The 20,317-nt window shown below is 33.7% G+C and overlaps 4 protein-coding genes across 10 annotated transcripts in view; all 4 read right to left on the reverse strand.

Moving 5' to 3' along the window:
• Positions 1-7,099, reverse strand: part of LOC140055718 (all trans-polyprenyl-diphosphate synthase PDSS2-like) — a 30,883-nt gene extending 23,784 nt beyond the window's left edge. The window contains exon 1 of the mRNA XM_072101097.1: positions 6,998-7,099. The gene's annotated coding sequence lies outside the window, so the exon portion shown is untranslated. The remainder of the gene's footprint in view (positions 1-6,997) is intronic.
• LOC140054222 (HIG1 domain family member 1A, mitochondrial-like) lies at positions 3,743-6,785 on the reverse strand. Its single transcript, XM_072099137.1, has 3 exons — positions 6,693-6,785; positions 5,964-6,096; positions 3,743-5,305 (listed from the first exon to the last, which is right to left on the reverse strand). The coding sequence occupies exons 2-3, from the start codon at positions 6,076-6,078 to the stop codon at positions 5,115-5,117; spliced, it is 306 nt and encodes a 101-aa protein (XP_071955238.1). The 5' UTR covers positions 6,079-6,096; positions 6,693-6,785; the 3' UTR covers positions 3,743-5,114.
• Positions 7,100-7,809: 710 nt separating the features above from the next.
• Positions 7,810-16,920, reverse strand: LOC140055069 (cyclic GMP-AMP synthase-like receptor 3). Of its 6 annotated transcripts, XM_072100260.1 has the most exons (7): positions 16,866-16,920; positions 16,658-16,772; positions 14,981-16,001; positions 9,491-9,544; positions 9,235-9,260; positions 9,009-9,117; positions 7,810-8,899 (listed from the first exon to the last, which is right to left on the reverse strand). In XM_072100260.1, exons 3-7 carry the CDS (start codon positions 15,997-15,999, stop codon positions 8,446-8,448), a joined length of 1,662 nt encoding a protein of 553 aa, XP_071956361.1. In that variant the 5' UTR covers positions 16,000-16,001; positions 16,658-16,772; positions 16,866-16,920; the 3' UTR covers positions 7,810-8,445. The 6 variants fall into 6 exon arrangements, with proteins under 6 accessions (XP_071956361.1, XP_071956358.1, XP_071956355.1 ...); XM_072100257.1 differs by lacking the exons at positions 14,981-16,001; positions 16,658-16,772; positions 16,866-16,920 and adding exons at positions 10,141-11,167; positions 11,996-12,291 and having other exon boundaries at positions 7,815-8,899; XM_072100254.1 differs by lacking the exons at positions 14,981-16,001; positions 16,658-16,772; positions 16,866-16,920 and adding exons at positions 10,141-11,167; positions 11,784-12,291 and having other exon boundaries at positions 7,815-8,899.
• Positions 16,921-17,166: 246 nt separating this feature from the next.
• The window catches only part of LOC140055068 (probable methyltransferase-like protein 24), a 46,879-nt gene continuing 43,728 nt past the window's right edge, over positions 17,167-20,317 (reverse strand). Inside the window, exon 5 of one of the 2 annotated variants that reach the window (XM_072100252.1) lies at positions 17,167-18,377. In XM_072100252.1, the coding sequence (XP_071956353.1) occupies positions 18,063-18,377 (315 nt within the window). In that variant the 3' untranslated portion in view covers positions 17,167-18,062. The remainder of the gene's footprint in view (positions 18,378-20,317) is intronic. The other variant, XM_072100253.1, reaches the window with a different exon arrangement.

A 20,317-nucleotide genomic window follows, 5' to 3' on the forward strand; every position in this document is an offset into this window, starting at 1 on the left:
GATTTTCAAAATTATAGACTGTTCACGAAGCTCACAAATAAAGAGTCATTGCTTGGCTCACTTTGTTTTTTTGATTATGCTTTTTTAATTGTCGTGTTCTATTATTAGGTCGTGAAAACAAAAACAGGTACAGTATTGTACTACTAGTTATAGTATTATTGAAATGAAATATACAGTATAACTTGAGATTGAATGATGACTTCAATAAGTTATCAGTGAATATTGTCAGTGGTAATGGTACACCTAAAATTATGAGCAAATCAATGTGGATTTTCCAGATTATATATATTCACTGAAGATGAACAAATGCAGTTCATTGCTTGCCTCACCCACATTTTTGGGAGTTATGCTTTTTTAATTATCGTGTTCAAGTTTAAAGATGCATTGTACCCTGAAAAATATGTTTATTACATTTAGTCCTATTTTGTTGAATATGCCATTTTAATGTCACATAATAGTCATCCACTTTGATCAAAAATTGGATCTAAACAGAATTTATTTACCTTAATAAAAATGAAATTTAAAGCCAAAAAAATGGTGAAATTGGCTGCTAGTCAATGGATATTTGGTTGAATTTAACCATTTATTATGTTATTTTATAAGTGAAAACATTATTTTTGTTGTTTTTTTTTCAATAGAAGTGATTAACTTTATTAAAACTACAAACTAACCTATTCAAAGTCTGATTTAATTAATCTTCATTTTTCATGATTTTGGGGGACAATACATATTTAATGAAAACATAAGGATTGGGGTAATATTGAAATAAAAATACAGCACTTGTTCACTAAAAGTTACCAGTGAATATTCAGAATGAACAATCTTATCTCATCATTTAAATTGATTGCTATTTGTTTACAAAACAGTATTGTTCAGAATAAATAAACAATTATTTCGGAAACACCGCTTGTTAATATATGCACATTGGAAAACCGTCATCATGCATTAAAAGCTGAAATACGAATGTCAATTCAAAATAAGAACAAGGAACGAAAGAATAATTTTAAAATATATGACCATGCAAGAAAAACTTGGTAAATGTACAACATAGGCTACTATACTATTTTTGTCTTTCTTTTTAATTACCCATAAATATAAATTATAAACATTGTAACATACAAAAAATAATAAAAATTATGTCAAGGGAAGGGCTAAAAATAGTTAAAACTAATCAAGTTCAGCATAAATAGATATATAAATACATTAGGGCTACCTTTCTAAAAAATAATATACATAAAACATTTTTCTTTTAACACACTTTCTCTCAAATATATAGGCCTAATTCTCTTATGAAATAAATAAATGGTTTAAACTCATGGCTATCCGGTCGATATAAAGTGTTTAACAGATTTTAAAAGACCGGGCCTCGTTTTAGAATTTACTGGTGTTACGTACATGCGTGGGCGCAATAACAACATACTTTGCCATTAAATTGGCTTAACTGCCTATATTGTGACTCCTTCTTTTAATATTACTCATTTTAATTGAATAATAAAAATCTTCTCTTATCTAAAGGGATACTAATTAAGATTTAAGCCGTCTTGTCTTTGATGTTAAACAAAGACGATTGGCCGTTGAAAGGGCACTCGTTTGAGGGCTGGTTAAAACGATACAGTTTAGTATCCGAAGCAACACTTGTTGAATGCGATCCAGCAGGCGGCATTGTCTGATCCACGTTAGAACTGATCACCGCCTTACAAAACATCTCTTCAGCTTTTAATTAAATCTTTCACCAACAAAAGCATTTTGTAAGACTTTAGAAATCGAAGGCCCGCTTTCAACAGAGCGTTGCTTTAATCGTTTTTGTAATTATGGAATAATGAGTACAGCCTTCAGTGTAACTTATCGCCCAATACCCCTCCTAATATCTTTCTTGTCTTGTATCCCGTTTAACGTGTGTAGTGTAATTTAAAAGTGTGTAATATAATCGTAAAACCATTGTAAAACAGGGGAAATAAATTATAAAATCATGCTGTAAACCAAAGATACTAAAATCATATCACGTTCTCATTTAGAAACGAAAAGAACTGGCGGCTTATTAAAATACAAAAAATAAAAACTCATAAAAATGGCGTTAAGTTTGGCCTGCATTAATCATGGAGGAAATATTTCCTCCATGCATCAATATTCTTTCGTTTTGAATGTGGTTAAAATCGTTTTTTGGTGTTCTGTCATAATTATTTCATTGTCTTTTTTTATGTTAGTCCACCAGTCGGCGTTCGGTGATTTTTTTCTAAAACTAAAAATTAAAAAAACAAACAAAAAAGTACGACATGTGAGCGCAGGTATTATACGTATGAAATGCCATAGGTGCCAAAATATTTATAATTTATTAATTTCTGTAGGCCTATAGAACCTAGAATAGCCAAAACACGGAGTGGAATTTTGCGTGCAAGATGACGATGACAATCCAGTATTCGCTTATAATAAAAACCAAGTTGTTGGACATTTATGTATTTTGTGAGACTTTCACGATCTCGTTAAAACAAGACCATGCTATTATGACCTCCAAATTCGCACACACCTCAGTTTTATTATAAATACTTGAAGATACAATATCTCAGTTCAAACGCGTACACCTTGTCATAAAGTCGATATTGTGTATACAAGTTTCGCTTAAAGTTTTAGTCATCGATATGGTTATAAAGAAGACTGTAGTATGTTATATATAAACACAGGATGCCAAGCAGACAATACGAACCAATCACTTTAAAGTTAAAGTAAAATAACTAAAACACATCATGACGTTATGTATAAGTTAAAAATTTATTATTAAGCTCTGTCTACACTATTAAACTTGGATGTACCTACAAATGTGATGTGCCCATACAATAACCATTGCGTCATATCGCTACCATATTTGTTAGGTACATCACATTTTTTTTTGTCAAAAAACTAGTTTTATAGTGTAGACAGAGCTTTAGAATAATTGATTTACGCTACTAAAATCACAGAGACGTCGTATGTAACGAATTTTAGCAAACAGGCTAGGCAAACAAAAATTAATAATCCACGTTAGTAGATCAAACCCATTTTGATTTACGATCAATCGGGAAATTACCCCACGACCAATAACATGCATCAAAATATGAATGGGTTCAGAGATCGACTTTTTAATGTTTAGGACATTCATAATCTTGCATGAGGTGAACAATAACACTCGGCATTAAGTCACACTGCTTGTATTTATTTTTAACACGAAGATGGGATACACATGGAAGTGGTCTTATAGAAAGTGCAATATCAAGTCAAGTAGAACTGAGTTCGAATCATCGGTCATTATTTCTATATATTTATCAGGACGGAGTCACCCACTTTTTGAAAAAAAGTAACATAGAACATTTATTTGTTATTTTACATAATGTATAGTCGAAGGTTCCTCCAGCTGTCTCGCTCCGGAAAAAATGGGACACCAACAGGTCTTATAATTTGCAACTGTACTAAAAGAACTGTCAACGCCCGCGCAGCTGCGTCTTGGCAATCACGACCCATTGCGCTCATGCCGAGCGACTAATGCAACTCCACGGATCCGTTTACGTTATAAACCGGTACTACTTTTTTTGAAGAAGATTTCGCTTGACTGCTGTAGATATCAATTGAGTTTATATAGTGTAATGTGATATGATGTACTCGATCGTACACTTACATTTTACCTGTTCCAAAAATAAATTCAGGGGTTCCATTTCCGAAAAATGGAGACATTTTAGTAGGTCTCAGTGCACAAACTAAATGATTTATGCGTCTGGTGGCATTATAATTTTATTTATTAAACCATAAAGTTGCAAACATAGCAACTAACAACATGCCTACAGTTTCAGGCAGAAATTGGTATAGACAGAATATATTGAAACGAATTTGACTGATAGTTGACCTACAAATTATAGCCCTACAGTTTCTTAGCCAGCTACCGTTATATACAGAATATATTTAAACAAAGGTAATAGTGTATTCGAACCGGGTTTCGAACCCATACATGTATATAGGCAGTAGCTTCATAAACATGAAGGTTCAATAATACAGTGAACTGTAGGCCTATATCATAACATAAACAATATTATTTTACATACTGAAGGGTAGTTATTAATCAAGAATGTTGTACGTGTCTTGAACTAGAACTAAACCTTGACTCGGTTTGATACGGTTGAAAGATAAAAGAATACCGAAACATAATACATAATATTAATCGGATTATTATATACAGCCATTGAAATCCACCGCACTTCTCGGGATATAAATCTATTATTTTGCTTATAATAATTATTGTTGTAATTTTTTTCGGGACTAAATCTCGCATGCCAAGCACCACACAAGGAATAATTATAATACATATTATTATTACAGGGTCACTTTGGTAACATGATTTACTATGTATAGATAGAGGGCAGCCGGCAAGTTATAATTTGGCAAGGAACATAAACGGATTTATTATTTCTACCACGTGAAAATACTGTAATAAAGATAATTCATTAGTGATTTTTGTCGGAGAATATTTTAATATTTACTTAATATGCGGCTAGAACTGGTGTATTAGAAATATAGTCTACCTAGGCAAGTGGTAGTACACTATCTTTGATGCAGTTTCTAAACTTTACAAACTACCGATAGAGGGCGACATGACAAATTTCTGTGTATTCGAGCATTACAGTTAAAATACATAATTTGTGCTTATTCAAACAAAAATAAGCATTTCATTGAATGATAAATGTGCATTATCTTGAGAATAACACATTAGACAACCCTGAGCATAAACACATTAGTGCATATGAGTAAAACTTATAACTAGAAACCACATATTAATTCTTGAGCACACTAATATAATCATTTGAATTTTACGTTTAAGTTAAAATACATGACATATGTAAATATTATTCAAATTATTATTGCTGCTGATTTTATTAATAAATCAATCAAAAACATTAAAAATGTAATTATTTTATAATTCTCTATGTAGGCTAAAATCCTCCTTTCAACTTTCACATACTGTAGTAGCCAAATAAATATAGTAGTCTATTCACTTATAAATTCTCTATAGTTAAAATTTGCTATATTTATTTGTTCTTATAACAGAACTATAACAACAATAACAAAAATATTTATAATGAACACTTCTAATGTTATGAAGATTTATCATTCTTTTTAAATATGTTAACAGCAAGTTTGTAGCCAACGCCTATTGTCATTGCACCAACCACACAAGCTTGTGACATAACACGTAAACGCATTAGATAGATAGAAGTTGACATTCCTCGACGATTTCGGTATGCGTATGCTCCATAGGCTAGTGCTGCCACAAAACCAGCAATTCCTGAAAAAAATAATTCAAGATTTTAATAAAAATATGTCATCAATCATTATTCTTGTTATGTATTTACATCGCACCTTGATATGTAAATTAGGATATTTACAGTTAGTTGTTGTTGTCATTGTAGTTGATGCGAACGTGCACAAGAATTAATAGTCGGTGTGTTATACTGTATTAACATAAGTTACACCTTTAATGCTAATGCTCCTTGTGGAGACAGAATCTTGTACAAGTGAGCCCTAATATCAGATATTTATGTTATATAAAATGTATTTATTAGTAATAGTTGATTTAATTACATTTGATAGACATATCATGATTGTACGCCCATGTTAACACTCATATTTTAAGTTTACAGAATGGACGGATGGATAGATAAATAGCGTTTATTGCTCAAAGCGCTTCAGATCATTTCCCTGATCACACAACACGTATACAACACATATGGAACACATATTATTAAGCTCCTACAATAATCAAATCCAAAACTACACACAAAATAAAACATATCAGTTTTATGCTCAGTCAGAACTTTCAACTTGATAATTTTTAAGCTATGACCTTGGGTACCACTACAGTATTGTAGGCTCTATTTAAAAATTCTGGATCTGGCACTATTGTACCTTGTCAACTAATTTAATTAGTTCATAATTTAACTCACCAACAGGAACAAAAGGATCCTCAGCGGCCTTCCTTGTAAATTTACTTGTTGCCGATTCAGGAGAATATATATTTTCTGTGTCAAATCCAATTGAACGGTTCACATTTCTTGCCATAATTCACTTATCTAGTATCTATAATAGTACATATAAATAGATGAAAGTTGATTTTTGGCTTTGTCGATGTGTTCGTATTTACAGTATTGTAGTAGGCCCTAGCCTAGACATTAGACTAGCAAAACTTGCTTTAAAAAAATAACCCAAAAAAATTCAACTGATATAGGCCTAGGCCTAGCTAGGCTAAATAAATAGATATAGACTAGGCTAGCCTAGGCCTAATCTTTAGGTTCAGTATTTTTTTTTTGCTAGGCCTAAACATTTTAGTTCTAACTTATAGCTACCTAAGATGATCACCGTTGTTAGTACCCTCATTCAGACAGAGTCTAGCCTAGGCCTACAGTAGTACTGTACTAACAAGTAGTACTAGGCCTAGGCCTATAGGCCTAGTACTCACTAGTAGTATAGTAGCCTAGAACTAGCTAGGCCTAGCCTAGTTAGGCCCTAGCCTAGCCAGCTAGTACTAGTAGTAGTAGCCGAGCGAGAAGTAGAAAAAAGAGAGGGCTTATCTTTATCTAGGCCTAAACTAATCGTAATCCATCTAGCCTAATAATAATAATATTTTCCTAGCTTAGGTATATAAATGTCTAATAAAATACTCGCACTGTACTCACATTGAAACTTGAATTTAAAAAATTAACAAATTTTCTTCGCGTGTTGCGTCTCCTCTCTCGACTCTTGGTGGTATGACGTAATAGTTCAAGTCTAGCCTCTCCTGTCTAGTCGTCGTCCCACGGCAAAAAGCGACGTACGCGCCCGCTGATACGAAAGATAGCGTTTTTGACGTACATGTAGACTACTCAGCTCTTTCAAGGCGTTCGTACTCAGTGCAATCCACGATAGCCTAGGCTAGAAATTGGACCGAATTAGCAGAGTACCAACTTAGTTTAATCTTTACGTTATATCATCGTACACCTACCATGATAAAAGGAACAGAAATGTAAGCCACCCTGTCCTACCTATCAAATACTTTGTATGAATAGAAGTTACGATGCTTATTAATAAATAAAAAACTTGCCTGTCTGTCGTCTTCCAACCGCCGCGTGGTGATGATTCCCACGTCACACCGCGTATGCTGGTGGATGTTTCTGATTGGTCAGTAGTTATTTTGTAGCGTTGACCAAATATATATCACAAGAATGAGTATTCCGCGATTTTTGCATGAGAAATCCAGTGAGTGATGCCCGCCCTCATAAGGGCGGATGTATACATACTAAATAAGACTTGATTTAATAAATATTATACATGTCACATTAAATAGAATTATGATAATAATTTTTGCAATTGTAAACTATTTTATAATATATATTTATTAACAAACTAGTGTACATTCACTTTTACAGACAATTATTTACTAACATGCTAAGTTAGTTCACAAAAAAGGCCTAACACAGCAACACCAAAAATCAACGAATCGTTACTCAGCACGGCCTATTCTTTACCATTGCCGTGTACTACTCTACGCCCGGTAAATTGAGTATTGTTTTTATGATGTAAATTAGTATAAAATACATGTTATTAATAGGACAAAATGTTAAATGTCATTAACATTTATTTGTTTTACCAGAAACGCGTAAACACCGACACGCCCGGTCACGCTATCGTAGCGCCCGGTTGATAAAGCAAACTGTTTAGACGGCAGTTTTTACTAAATAAATTTCATAAAACGAACAATTAAATATTCAAATAGTATTTAACATGATGTTGGCATGTAGTTGATAACATTTTTTATCATGAAAATACTACCCGGTGGTCCAGCCTTTGATTATTGAAACCGTCACAAAAAGTTGTATACATCCCAGATACATCCACACTTATGGCGGCGCCCTACCACATGGACAATATTACTGTTACAGGGAAAATCCCGGATTACTCATTCTTGTGATATATATTCTTTGCGTTGACACAGGACATTGTCTCACTAGATTGTTAGGGGATGGAGTATATTCGATATTTTCAAACATGAATATTACAAAATGGAAAGTTTCTGCTTTAAAGTAAATGAACTGTGGTTTGCAGTGCAGAATGAAAAAAAAAAAAACAAGTCAATTAAAACTACAAATACAATGCAGTACGTCTGTATTAACTTCAGATATTTTTACATATAGGCCTACATATTTGTTATACTGTTCAATACATTATACAAGAAGCTTTGACTTCCATTGTTAACAAACAATGAGTACACCATGGGTATGATGCTACACCTTCTCCATTAATAATTAATATTTACATTTATTATTACAGCATTTTTTAATTTTATTTATTTTTTGTTGCCAACATCTAAACCACAATATATTTACAATAATAATCACAATAATAGAATGTAATCCAGAACATTCATCATTTAGCAAAATATTGAGCAAGTTTTTAACTGTTATTGTCTGTTGGTTGACTAATTTTAGTAACAACCATCAGTGCACCAAGAAGTGCTACCGACCAACCAAAAACCATCAGTGCACCAAGTGTTACCAACCAACCAAAAGGGGATGGCACACAATAAACAACAACCATCAGTGAAAGAAGAGCTACCAACCAACCAAAAGGAGATGGCACACAATAAACAACAACCATCAGTGAAAGAAGAGCTACCAACCAAAAAAAATTGAATGATACTAAATTCACTGTAGAATCTTCACAAATTCCATAGTCGCCAAGTGTTTTTGAATCCTCTAAAACTATTCCCTTGTAGGTAAATCGTTGAAAGCACAAATGCTTTTTGGAAATCTTTTCTTTTAACTCTTTCACAGTTGATGATGATCGCAAGTCTTCAAATGTTGTTATATTTCCTGTGATTTCCGCGCACACATTTACATTGAAGGAACTATAAAATTATAGGAAAACAAATAAATTTTGTTTTTTTCATCTTACAATTGTTGTTTATACAAGGGAGTACTAATACTTGATTTCAACGTACAAATCTTTAAGCATACCTTGTACTGAAATACGATGACAGAGCCAAACCAGTTAATAGTGCAGCTGCTTCAGCCTCATCAAGCATTGATGATCCAGATACTAATGAACTTGTTTGTCTTCGTTCTGCTGTTTAATTAAATGGGAAGAAGAAAAAGTATGAAAATCAGTGGTGATTTAGGGTTATGTAAATTGAAACGGAGAAGCAATTTAAGAAATTTTCACACCAGTATTTAGGTATCTTACCTCTTGTGCCATAACCATCCAACGGGCTAAAAATGCAAAAAAATGTTATAAAATCAAGGTAACAATAAAAATAACACAAAATAAAACTATAAATAATAGATATTTATTTGATATAGTGTTTCATACCACATAGAAGCTATGCAGAAGCATAGAACTAGCCTATTTGTTTCTTAGTGGGACTTTTGATATGTATATGTATACAAATATGTTCTGTATATAGAATAGAAGAGTACACTGTATGTAGAATTAGACTTACATGGATTCACCAACGATAACAGCTGACGATTCGTTTGTTCCCTGTGATTGGAAACTAAAACAAATACAAAATGGCATTATGCTTAATAGATGGAAAGACTACCGGTAATGTAGCTTTGAATATGCATTTTTTATAGGCCTTCCTGTTTATATTTTGTCATATATGCTTGAAAAGCAGCTCCCAGTCAAATGTTTTGTGTCAATTACAGTTACACAGACCTAAGCCAACTTAATAATTTATACTTTCTAGTTTTCGAAACCAGCAAAAGGAAATTGAGATTTCTTTTTGAAATAAAAAGGATTAAGAAGGAGAAAAAAACTAGTCAAACATAAAGAATTTTGTAAAATATATAACCATAACAGTAACTAGGACCCTTAATCTGTAGGTGGAAAGAAGCAGTGAATAAACACAAAGAAGCAACCAGAGAATGGAAAATTAGGTTAAAAAGATTTCTAAGATTGTCAAATGATTTTTTCAATCCATGGGGCCTAAAATTGCTATGTCATTCTCCTTCCCACTTCTCATTTCATGTTTCCAACTTTTCCCAACATACTGTATATTATTTCCAAGAGATAATCCCAACAACTATTAGAAGTAGAAGCAAATGGGCAAAGCCCCTACTAAATGTAAATGACAATGGTTGTCTTTACCTGTCTTTCAGCATCATTATATAATTGTTATTCTTCTTCAACCAGTTATTTAGGTGATTCAAAGTGTTTTTATAATCACTCACTGGTTCAAAAAGATTAATATTTTCATCAAAGAAGCAAGGAAGCTCTTTTTTTTTCAAGAAATCTAATAAAATGTTGATAAGTTCTTTAAACCGGATACCAAGATCGTCTTCTTTCCATATCTTGTCACTTCTTTCATTAAGATGAAGCAGACATGTTTTGAGATGGTATGATTTTATCTTCCCAAATTGTGAACGTTGAATGAATGCAACTGCTTTCAAAACCTTTAAACATACACGATGGTATATATCCATGCTTCGAATAAGTGTCTTCTCCTGTTGAGAGTAACTTCTACGCCAGAGATAGTTGAATACATTCTTCTTGTCAGGGATTTCATGAAAGCCATTGGCTTTGTGATGTCGCTTTGCAACAAGATATTGGCCTTGAAACTCGACCGCAGGGACCAAATCGATGTAAATTGTGACACCTCTGTATTTTACTGTGAGTTGCTTTGCTGGATCATTATCTTGTAATTTAATTTGGTAGTCTGGTAATTCTCTTTCCATAAATACAACTGCATGACCGATTCCCGCTTGCATCTTACGGCACATTAGTATTGGGCTTAATTGTCCATCTATAGTGCATTTTTTCCATGTTTCACCGTTGTAATGTATGAAATAGTAGCCTGGTGCATTATCTTTCTTAGTAATAGTAGGTGTGCTGTCTAACTTCAATGGGACAAGCAGGTCGAACTCAATAGGCTTGGTTACTCTCAGGCCCTCAAAGCTACTACCTTGGCAAATTACACGATCCATTTTCTCTTTTGTGTAAATTTGGAATTTATCTATGATGTTATTCACTATCATCCTAGCTTGTGTCCAATCAGATTCGTCGATAACAACACATTTTTTGTAGAAGAGCATAAGCTCTTCTGATAATAATACATTTTTGTCATCTTCTTTACGTACATTTTCATTCTCATCATATAGCGACATTCTGTTCATTTCTAAAAACAACAAAACTGAATATTTACCGTGTACTTTTCAAATCTTTACAATAGAAAAATCAATATATAGCTGATGAAACCATAATAGTGTAAGACATGAGACCTGGTATAGGATCACCTGGAACTCCATATAATATCTGTACCATGTATAATGTAGTTTAGTTTCTGTATTAAATAAAAATATTACAATTAGCTAGTTATACTTGTTTGAATATAGCACCGTTACCTGTAGATACTATTCCTCCTCCTAGTCTATGATTGAGGCATTGCCTTATAGAAAATAGTGATACTAAATAGGGCTCAGGTTAGCCAATAGAAGGCTATCTAAAGCCTGTTTATCCCAGCCTAAATCCACACATCTGAGGCCGTACCTTGATAGATAATATAAATGGTGCCCAAACTATTTAGTAATGTATTTTGTCTTCATTCATTACTACGTACGAGACCAGCCATATGCTATCATTATCAACACACCAAACAAAATGTTGACATTTTTTTTTTTTTTGTGTGTTTGGTCCCGGCTACTGACTGTACTACTCTATAGGCTACAGTGTAATAGTGGGTCCTTAGACTCCTTACAAAATGAAAAATCAATAAAATCAAAATGTTCCCCTACTACTATGTTTTGTCTATCTACTAATACTAGCTAGGCCTATCAGTATACTGCTTAGCCTCAGTCAGGCAGTGCTCCCTCGCAGCGGCGGTGCGTCGGTGGTGTAGGAGGCCTTCAGGCACGTACGTGCGATCACAACCCAGATGACTAGGTAGGCCTATTAGTTTTACTACCTATTTTTTCCTATAAATATAAATAAGAAAGATGAATGATACTAATAACACTGAAAGAGTGTCTGTCTGTTTTACTCTTCAGTAATTTACTGCTCTGAGTCTTTGCGTGTCTCGTGTGATGTTATGGCGGTGCCTCCTCTCGACGTACGTCGTGTGTGTACTGTGTATATGATCGGATTGGCTGGTTGGATGTTGTTTTTGATTGGTCAGTAGTTGGTATATTTCTAAGAAAAATGTTTCACCACACCCACTTTTTTACCAAACTTATTGTTTTTTTTTAAGAATAAGATTTAAAAGGTTTCATGAAAATGTACAGTACAGTAGGCCATATATAATAGATCAAGTCAAATTCAATATAATAAACAACTCAAACATTCTGGGATGAAAAAGGCACTTTTTACTAATATTAAGTCAAAACTCCGTCTAGAACATAGACTAGTCTTCTACTAACAGTAACATATGTATAGAGTGAACCGGGTTTTGCAATAATAACACATTCAATTAACTAAAATACAGAAATAATATAGGACTTGTTTTTATTAGCATAATATTCCAGATATTTTAGCTTGGATTGTGACACGTCTCATTCTTTGTTCGCCAGTCAATGAGTGCAACTTTTCTCATATCACTATACTAAATTATATGTATTAGGGGTTTTTTTGCCACGTATCTAAACCACAATTATATTTACATTTTTGGAATAGTACATTAATTCACAATAGGTAATACCAACCATCAATGAAAGAAGTGCTACAAACCAACCAAATGGAGATGGTACATAATAAACAACAACCATCAGTGAAAAAAGTAATACTATACCAACCAACAAAAAGAATATGGTTCTAAATTCACTGTAGAATCTTGACCAATTTCATAGTCGCCAAGTGTTTTGGAATTCTCTAAAACTCTTCCCTTGTAGGTAAGTCGTTGGAAGCACATGGGTGGCATCATTTTATTTTTCGATTTTTTAAAACTCTTTGACAGTTGATGATGATCGCAAGTCTTCATATGTTGTTCTAGTTCCTGTGACTCTTGAGTATACATTTACATTGAAGGATGCTTGGCAACATCTAAACCACAATATATTTACTATTTCCATCTTCGATATTTATATAATTACAATAATAGAATCCAAACCAAAACATTCATCATTTAGCGTAATATTGAGTAATCTTTGTACTTGATATATTGTCTGTAGGTTGACTATTTACAGGAATAAATAATAAACAATCAGTGAAAGAGGAGCTAAATGGACAAGTAATTTAAAAATTGTTGATTTAAGAAATGAGACCTGACCAATATATGAAATTTTCTCCACTCCTACTGGGTTAATTAGAATGTCATTAAGTACAGGATTTATTAGTATGAAGTGAAAAAAAAACCCCAAAAAATAAGTTCTTACCTCTTGTGTCATTATCCTAATTCTGTGAGCTAAACATAAATTTAAACTATTACAGTACTAAATTATAGACATCTTTTAATTCTGCTAATTATATTGATTGCATTTCTAGAAACTAAACAAATTAGTTTCCTTAGTTATCCTATTTGTTTCTTGGCAGATTTATCATAAGCGCTGCTTTATTTATCCCTGTTTGAAAACTTAAACAAAATGTACAATATGATTTATTATTGTAAAAATGGAAAAAGCATTCTTAACAATAATCAATTAACAACATAGCATGCACACCTTGTCCTGCATGAACTCTATGAATTAACAACATAGCATGCACACCTTGTCCTGCATGAACTCTATGAATTAACAACATAGCACGCACACCTTGTCCTGCATGAACTCTATGAATTAACAACATAGCACGCACACCTTGTCCTGCATGAACTCTATGAATTAACAACATAGCACGCACACCTTGTCCTGCATGAACTCTATGAATTAACAACATAGCATGCACACCTTGTCCTGCATGAACTCTATGAATTAACAACATAGCACGCACACCTTGTCCTGCATGAACTCTATGAATTAACAACATAGCATGCACACCTTGTCCTGCATGAACTCTATGAATTAACAACATAGCACGCACACCTTGTCCTGCATGAACTCTATGAATTAACAACATAGCATGCACACCTTGTCCTGCATGAACTCTATGAATTAACAACATAGCATGCACACCTTGTCCTGCATGAACTCTATGAATTAACAACATAGCACGCACACCTTGTCCTGCATGAACTCTATGAATTAACAACATAGCATGCACACCTTGTCCTGCATGAACTCTATGAATTAACAACATAGCACGCACACCTTGTCCTGCATGAACTCTATGAATTAACAACATAGCATGCACACCTTGTCCTGCATGAACTCTATGAATTAACAACATAGCATGCACACCTTGTCCTGCATGAACTCTATGAATTAACAACATAGCACGCACACCTTGTCCTGCATGAACTCTATGAATTAACAACATAGCACGCACACCTTGTCCTGCATGAACTCTATGAATTAACAACATAGCACGCACACCTTGTCCTGCATGAACTCTATGAATTAACAACATAGCACGCACACCTTGTCCTGCATGAACTCTATGAATTAACAACATAGCATGCACACCTTGTCCTGCATGAACTCTATGAATTAACAACATAGCACGCACACCTTGTCCTGCATGAACTCTATGAATTAACAACATAGCACGCACACATTGTCCTGCATCTGAAATTGAGTAATTTGTAAGGCAGATCCTGTACTGGTTGAATTACAATTTTGAACTGAAACAAAAAAGATCATTGATGCATACAGTATAAGGAAGGAAATTTAGTAAAAAATAGTGTACTGTATCTACCAAAACTGAACTAAAATCTTGCATTATTAATTCATGTAAAGCTCTGTCTAGACTCAAACTGTATGTGAAAAAAAAAATGTGATGTGCCCATATATGGAAATGATGACATATCACTACCCTATTTGGGCACTTAACACTTTTTATGTCAAATTAAGACTAGAAGTAGAAAAGAATGCACCAAGCTCTGCTATTATATGGTTGTCTTTACCTGTTTTTCAGAATCCTCACAATGCTGGTGTCTTCAGTAAATTTGTAACTCAACCATTTCATTAGGTTATTCAAAGTGTCATCACTTATCGATTCAAACAGATTAATATTTTCATCAAAGAAGCAAAGAAGCTTCTTTTCTTTTAGGAAATGGATCAAACTATTAACAAGTTTTTTAAACCAGACCCCAAGATCATCTTCGTCCCATATCTTGACGTTTCTTTCATTTAGATGAAGCAGGCATGTTTTGAGATGGTATGATTTCAACTTCCCAAATTGTGAACGATACTGGTGTGAGACTGCAACTGCTTTCAAAATCTTTAAACATACACGATGGTATTTATCCATGCTCCGAATAAGGTTCTTCTCCTGTTGAGAGTAACTCCTACGCCAGAGATAGTTGAATAAATTCTTCTTGTTAGGGATTTCATGAAAGCCATCAGCTTTGTTATGTCGCTTTGCAACAAGATATTGGCCTTGAAACTCTACCGCAGGGACCAAATCGATGTCAATTGTCACATCTCTGTATTTTACTGTGAGTTGCTTTGCTGGATCTTTATCTCGTACTTTAATTTGGTAGTCTGGTAATTCTCTTTCCATAAATGCAACCGCATGACCGACTTCTGCTTGCATCTTAAGGCACATTAGTATTGGGCTTAATTGTCCATCTATAGTGCATTTTTTCCATGTTTCACCGTTGTAATGTATGAAATAGTAGCCTGGTGCATTATCTTTCTTGGTAATAGTAGGTGTGCTGTCTAACTTCAATGGGACAAGCAGGTCGAACTCAATAGGCTTGGTTACTCTCAGGTCCTCAAAGCTACTACCTTGGCGAATTACACAATTCATTTTCTCTTTTGTGTAAATTTGGAATTTTTCTATGATGTTATCCACTATCATCCTAGCTTGTATCCAATCAGATTTGTTGATAACAACATATTTTTTGTAGAAGCGCTTAAGTTCTGATAAAAATACATTTTCATCATCTTCTTCACCTACATTATCATCATATAGTGCCATTTCTAATAACAACAAAAATGAATATTTACTATAATTAAGTGTAAGACATTAGGGCATGAGACCTGGTATAGGAGCACCTAGAACTTACCATATACAGTATGATATTATAATAATGTCTGTTTATTACCATGTATATACTATAGTTTAGTTTCTGTATTAAATTATAGTACCTTATAGGCCTGTCCTACTAATAATCCTAAATAATAATATAAATGGTGCCCAAACTATTTAGTACTATATATATCTTCTTTCATCATAATATTATGAGACCAGCCATATGGTTATGACATAAAATAACATTTTAGGGCGCTATATAGGCATGCAGAGAGATTAAATAATTTGTGTAAACAGTGTTTTTTTTTTAATAGTTGAGAGAGATTAGTTAGAGGGTTAGGCTTAGTATATTTAGGAAGTAGATCAGCTATCTTGCAATTCTTTATAAAAAAAGAAAAATGAAATGCATTATTATATTATAGGAAAAAAATGATGCATCCCGGCTACTTTAATAATACTTATACGAATAATAGTACTAATAGGCTAATATATAGTGGGTCCTTAAAAAATGAAAAATCAATAAAAATGTTCCCTACTTTATGCTACTACTAGTACTAGAGCCTAGGCCTATCAGTATCACTATCATTAACAAAATACTGCTCACCCTCAGGCAGTGCTCTCGCCGGCGGCGGTGGAGCACGTAGGCGGTGAGCCTACGATCGTAAACCAGATGACGAGACTGTAGAGGCCTAGTAGTAGTTACTAACTGTTATCTTTTCCTATAAATATAAATAAGAAAGTTGAACGATACCAATAACACTGAAAGAGTGTCTGTCTGTTTTACTCTTCAGTAATTTACTGTATCAACTTACAATGTTCTGAATCGCGTCTTGTTGTGTGTGTGGTGCTTAATTAAATGGCCTGGCGCTGCCTCCCTCTGTCTCACGTGTGTACTGTGTATGATCGAATTGGCTGGTTGGATGTTGTTGTTTCTGATTGGTCAATAGTTGGTATAATTAGAGTTTATATTCGTAAAGCTCTAGGTCTACACTATTAAACTTTATGTGACAAAAAAGCGTGATGTGCCTAAGGTAGTGATATGACATCATCATGTCCATATATGGGCACATCACATTTTTTTGTCACATAAAGTTTGATAGTGTAGACAAGGCTTAAGAAATGTTCCACAGTCCACACTCAGTTTTTGCCAAATTTATTTGTCTTATTATTGAGAATAAGATTTAAATGAATGTTTCCTGAATTTACAGTACAGTAGGCCTAATATAATAGATCGAGTCAAAATCAACACAAACAACTTAAACAATCTGGGATGAAAATCATGTGCTTTAATCTTAATTTTATTGTTCTGCATTGTTCAGTAGTAGACTGATGAGAACAAAAAACATTGAGTAGGCCTACACACACGCATCTATATTTTCGAGTACCTCATTATCAATAGAGAAATCGATAAATCAATAACAAAAGGCCTTTGTATAATTTGATTGAATACATCAAAGTGGTTTTTACATGTGTATAGAACATAGATACAATATCATATTGCACATTGCTAATAATGGTCAGTCGAGAAGAACAACATGTGTGATGTCACTGAATAAATAATAATGGCACCAGCCAAATGTTAATGTAATACTATAATATTAAATTATCATAAATAATTATACATATCTGTTGGATTCATAAAACATTTTACCTTTATCAATGTTCAATCAAAATATAAACACAAAAGTGTTATTTGCTTTTAGCATATAAATTGATTACTCCACCAAGCACATGTTGTACAAGCCCTTACACCTTATTACGAATACAACTCATTGTGTTTTTGGCTTGTTATGTTGTATATTTATATCATTTTGTTAACGAGGCAAACTATAATATAAATAATTGTTTAGGTATATTGGCAAGAATGAAATATTGCGCTCTTCCAAGTACTGACATTTTATGTCATAAACTGCGAAAGTTCTTCCCCAAGTTACAGTTGAGAGTGTATCACCGACAAATGGGATCGACTGTGACGTTACTAAAAGAATGTCTGCCGCCCTCAACACTCGTCACCTTTTATCGACTTTTACCCATCCAAGTGTAAAGCAACAGCTTGTATTTTGGAAATTTTGGCCTAAGACGATGTTAGGTGCTTTATTATCTTGAAACGAATTAAATAATTTAAAACCAGCGGCTTCCACTGCTTTTAGTACACTGTACCAATAGCGAATCACTTCAGGGTTTGAGCCTCGGACCTCAAACCCACTCCAGTGCAAATGAGCTGTAAAGACGATTTGCCCCACGCGGTTAATGCTGCCGTCTGCTATAATATTTTCCAATACTTTCCACTCGGAACTTTGTAGGTCAGCTCGAACAATATCAACCTGTTGAAAGAAGAAAAACACAAATGATTGATGCTATTAAAGCAGTTTTATGACATTATACACAATATAATATTTTCCACGACTACTAACACTGCTGAACTGTCGAAAGTCGTGGAACTCTTATTGATGTTTTAGTGTTATTTCTTGTGTTCGTAGTGTGAAATAATTATTAATTTGAAATTCTTGAGACACAGCACAGTAAAATTCGTCACGGTGAACGATAAACCATTAACCTATTTTTCGTTAGAAGTTCATTTTCTCGTCTGAATGTAGGCCTGATTGTCGCCGACAGAAAAAGAAATAGTTTTCTTGAAATTGAATTTCAATAATCTTCTATAAATGAATACACTATAACATAAGATGTTATTATATCGTGTAACAAAACAGAATCCATAAAATAATATAATTTGTTTATAACGTAAAAATCTGGAATCTATTAAAATATCGCACTTGTTACAATACATAGTAGTTTCCTATTCTACCAGTTTCCTGACGTAGCAGCCCGATAACAGCAAACATAAGGGGGTACATCATGCTGTTTACGTTACACATACTTCCTCAAATATACCTCTTAGGAATTAATTACGCCAATGAGTGGCTGTCGCAAGAGGCCAAAAATTCAATGAAAATACTCATTGAAACGGGAAAATTGATTTATGTTTTCACGTATGTTCACAGAGGGATTGGAATATACATTAGACGAACAAATAAATAATATGTATATAACATGATTTAAGCATTTTCAGAGTCTTATTGCCACAATTATGAATTTGTACCATTTGTTAAAGAGCAACGTGGGAATTTAAATAACTTAGTAATAATGCACTTGTTTCATTCATAAACTATTTTGTCATTTATATCATTTTGTAGTCTGGGTTCCAGACGGAGTTTTGACTTAATATAGTAAAAAGATAAACATGTTGCCACATATGACGTTTCATACGTATACTACCTGAGCTTGTAAGCTCAGACCTTTCAGAAAAACATCGAAAAGTTTTGAAATAACTACAGACTTGGGGCAAGTCTAATCCCTTTGTTGCAAATTCGATATTCTGATTTCTTTAATCAGAGGCAATTTGAAATAGTTTATCGACATTGTCATCAACTGCTGGATTTATTCTCTTAATTCTAACATGGATGATTGTAATTTAGAGATGCGTCTCTAAACGTTTTATCGATTTATTTTTGGGTTGATCATCGATTTGTTGGGTGAATAAACACATTAACAGATTATAAGATTATCTTTGAAATCCGTAAAAACTTGTTCTAGATCTTATCTCATGCAAAGGTACTTTAAGAATTACATAATAAAACGAATATACGACTACTTCATTACTCTCAGAAAGAGAAGGTTTCGAAGTACATGCGCATGCGCAACATAGATCACATTGCTAATCGAAGCAGACGACGTATTTCTCGTTGAGTGATGTTTCTCGGGTTGTTTGGAGCTGATTTTCTCATCTGCGACGATAGGCCCATTACTGGTAGGCATACTGTATGTCCACATATGGCATAACTACTTCAGTACCATAGGCACCGTCTGCAATACAGTGTCACACATTATATAGCCTATTTGAAAATTGTATTAAGTTAGGTAAAGATTATGTAGGCTTATGGCCTATCATACAGGGTGTCACATGTGACGCTATATTGTATATTTGCCTATATGACACCGATCTGAACAACATTATTGTATACTACGTTTACCAAGGCAATCTAAAGCGTGGTTCCCAATAGCGACGCAACACAAGAACGTAACGCAACGCAAGTAAATTGACCAATCACAAGCGATGGCTTATTCGCTTGTGATTGATAACTATCTATAACTTCGCTTGCCATTGGTTAAAACGCTTGCGTTGCGTTTACGTCCTTGCGTTACGTTATAGTGGGAACCAAGCTTAACAACAGGACACTGAGCTCTCCTTGCCCAGATAGGAACT

This window comes from Antedon mediterranea, chromosome 7, assembly GCF_964355755.1.
Source record: "Antedon mediterranea chromosome 7, ecAntMedi1.1, whole genome shotgun sequence".
In the NCBI taxonomy this organism is placed as follows: domain Eukaryota; kingdom Metazoa; phylum Echinodermata; class Crinoidea; order Comatulida; family Antedonidae; genus Antedon; species Antedon mediterranea.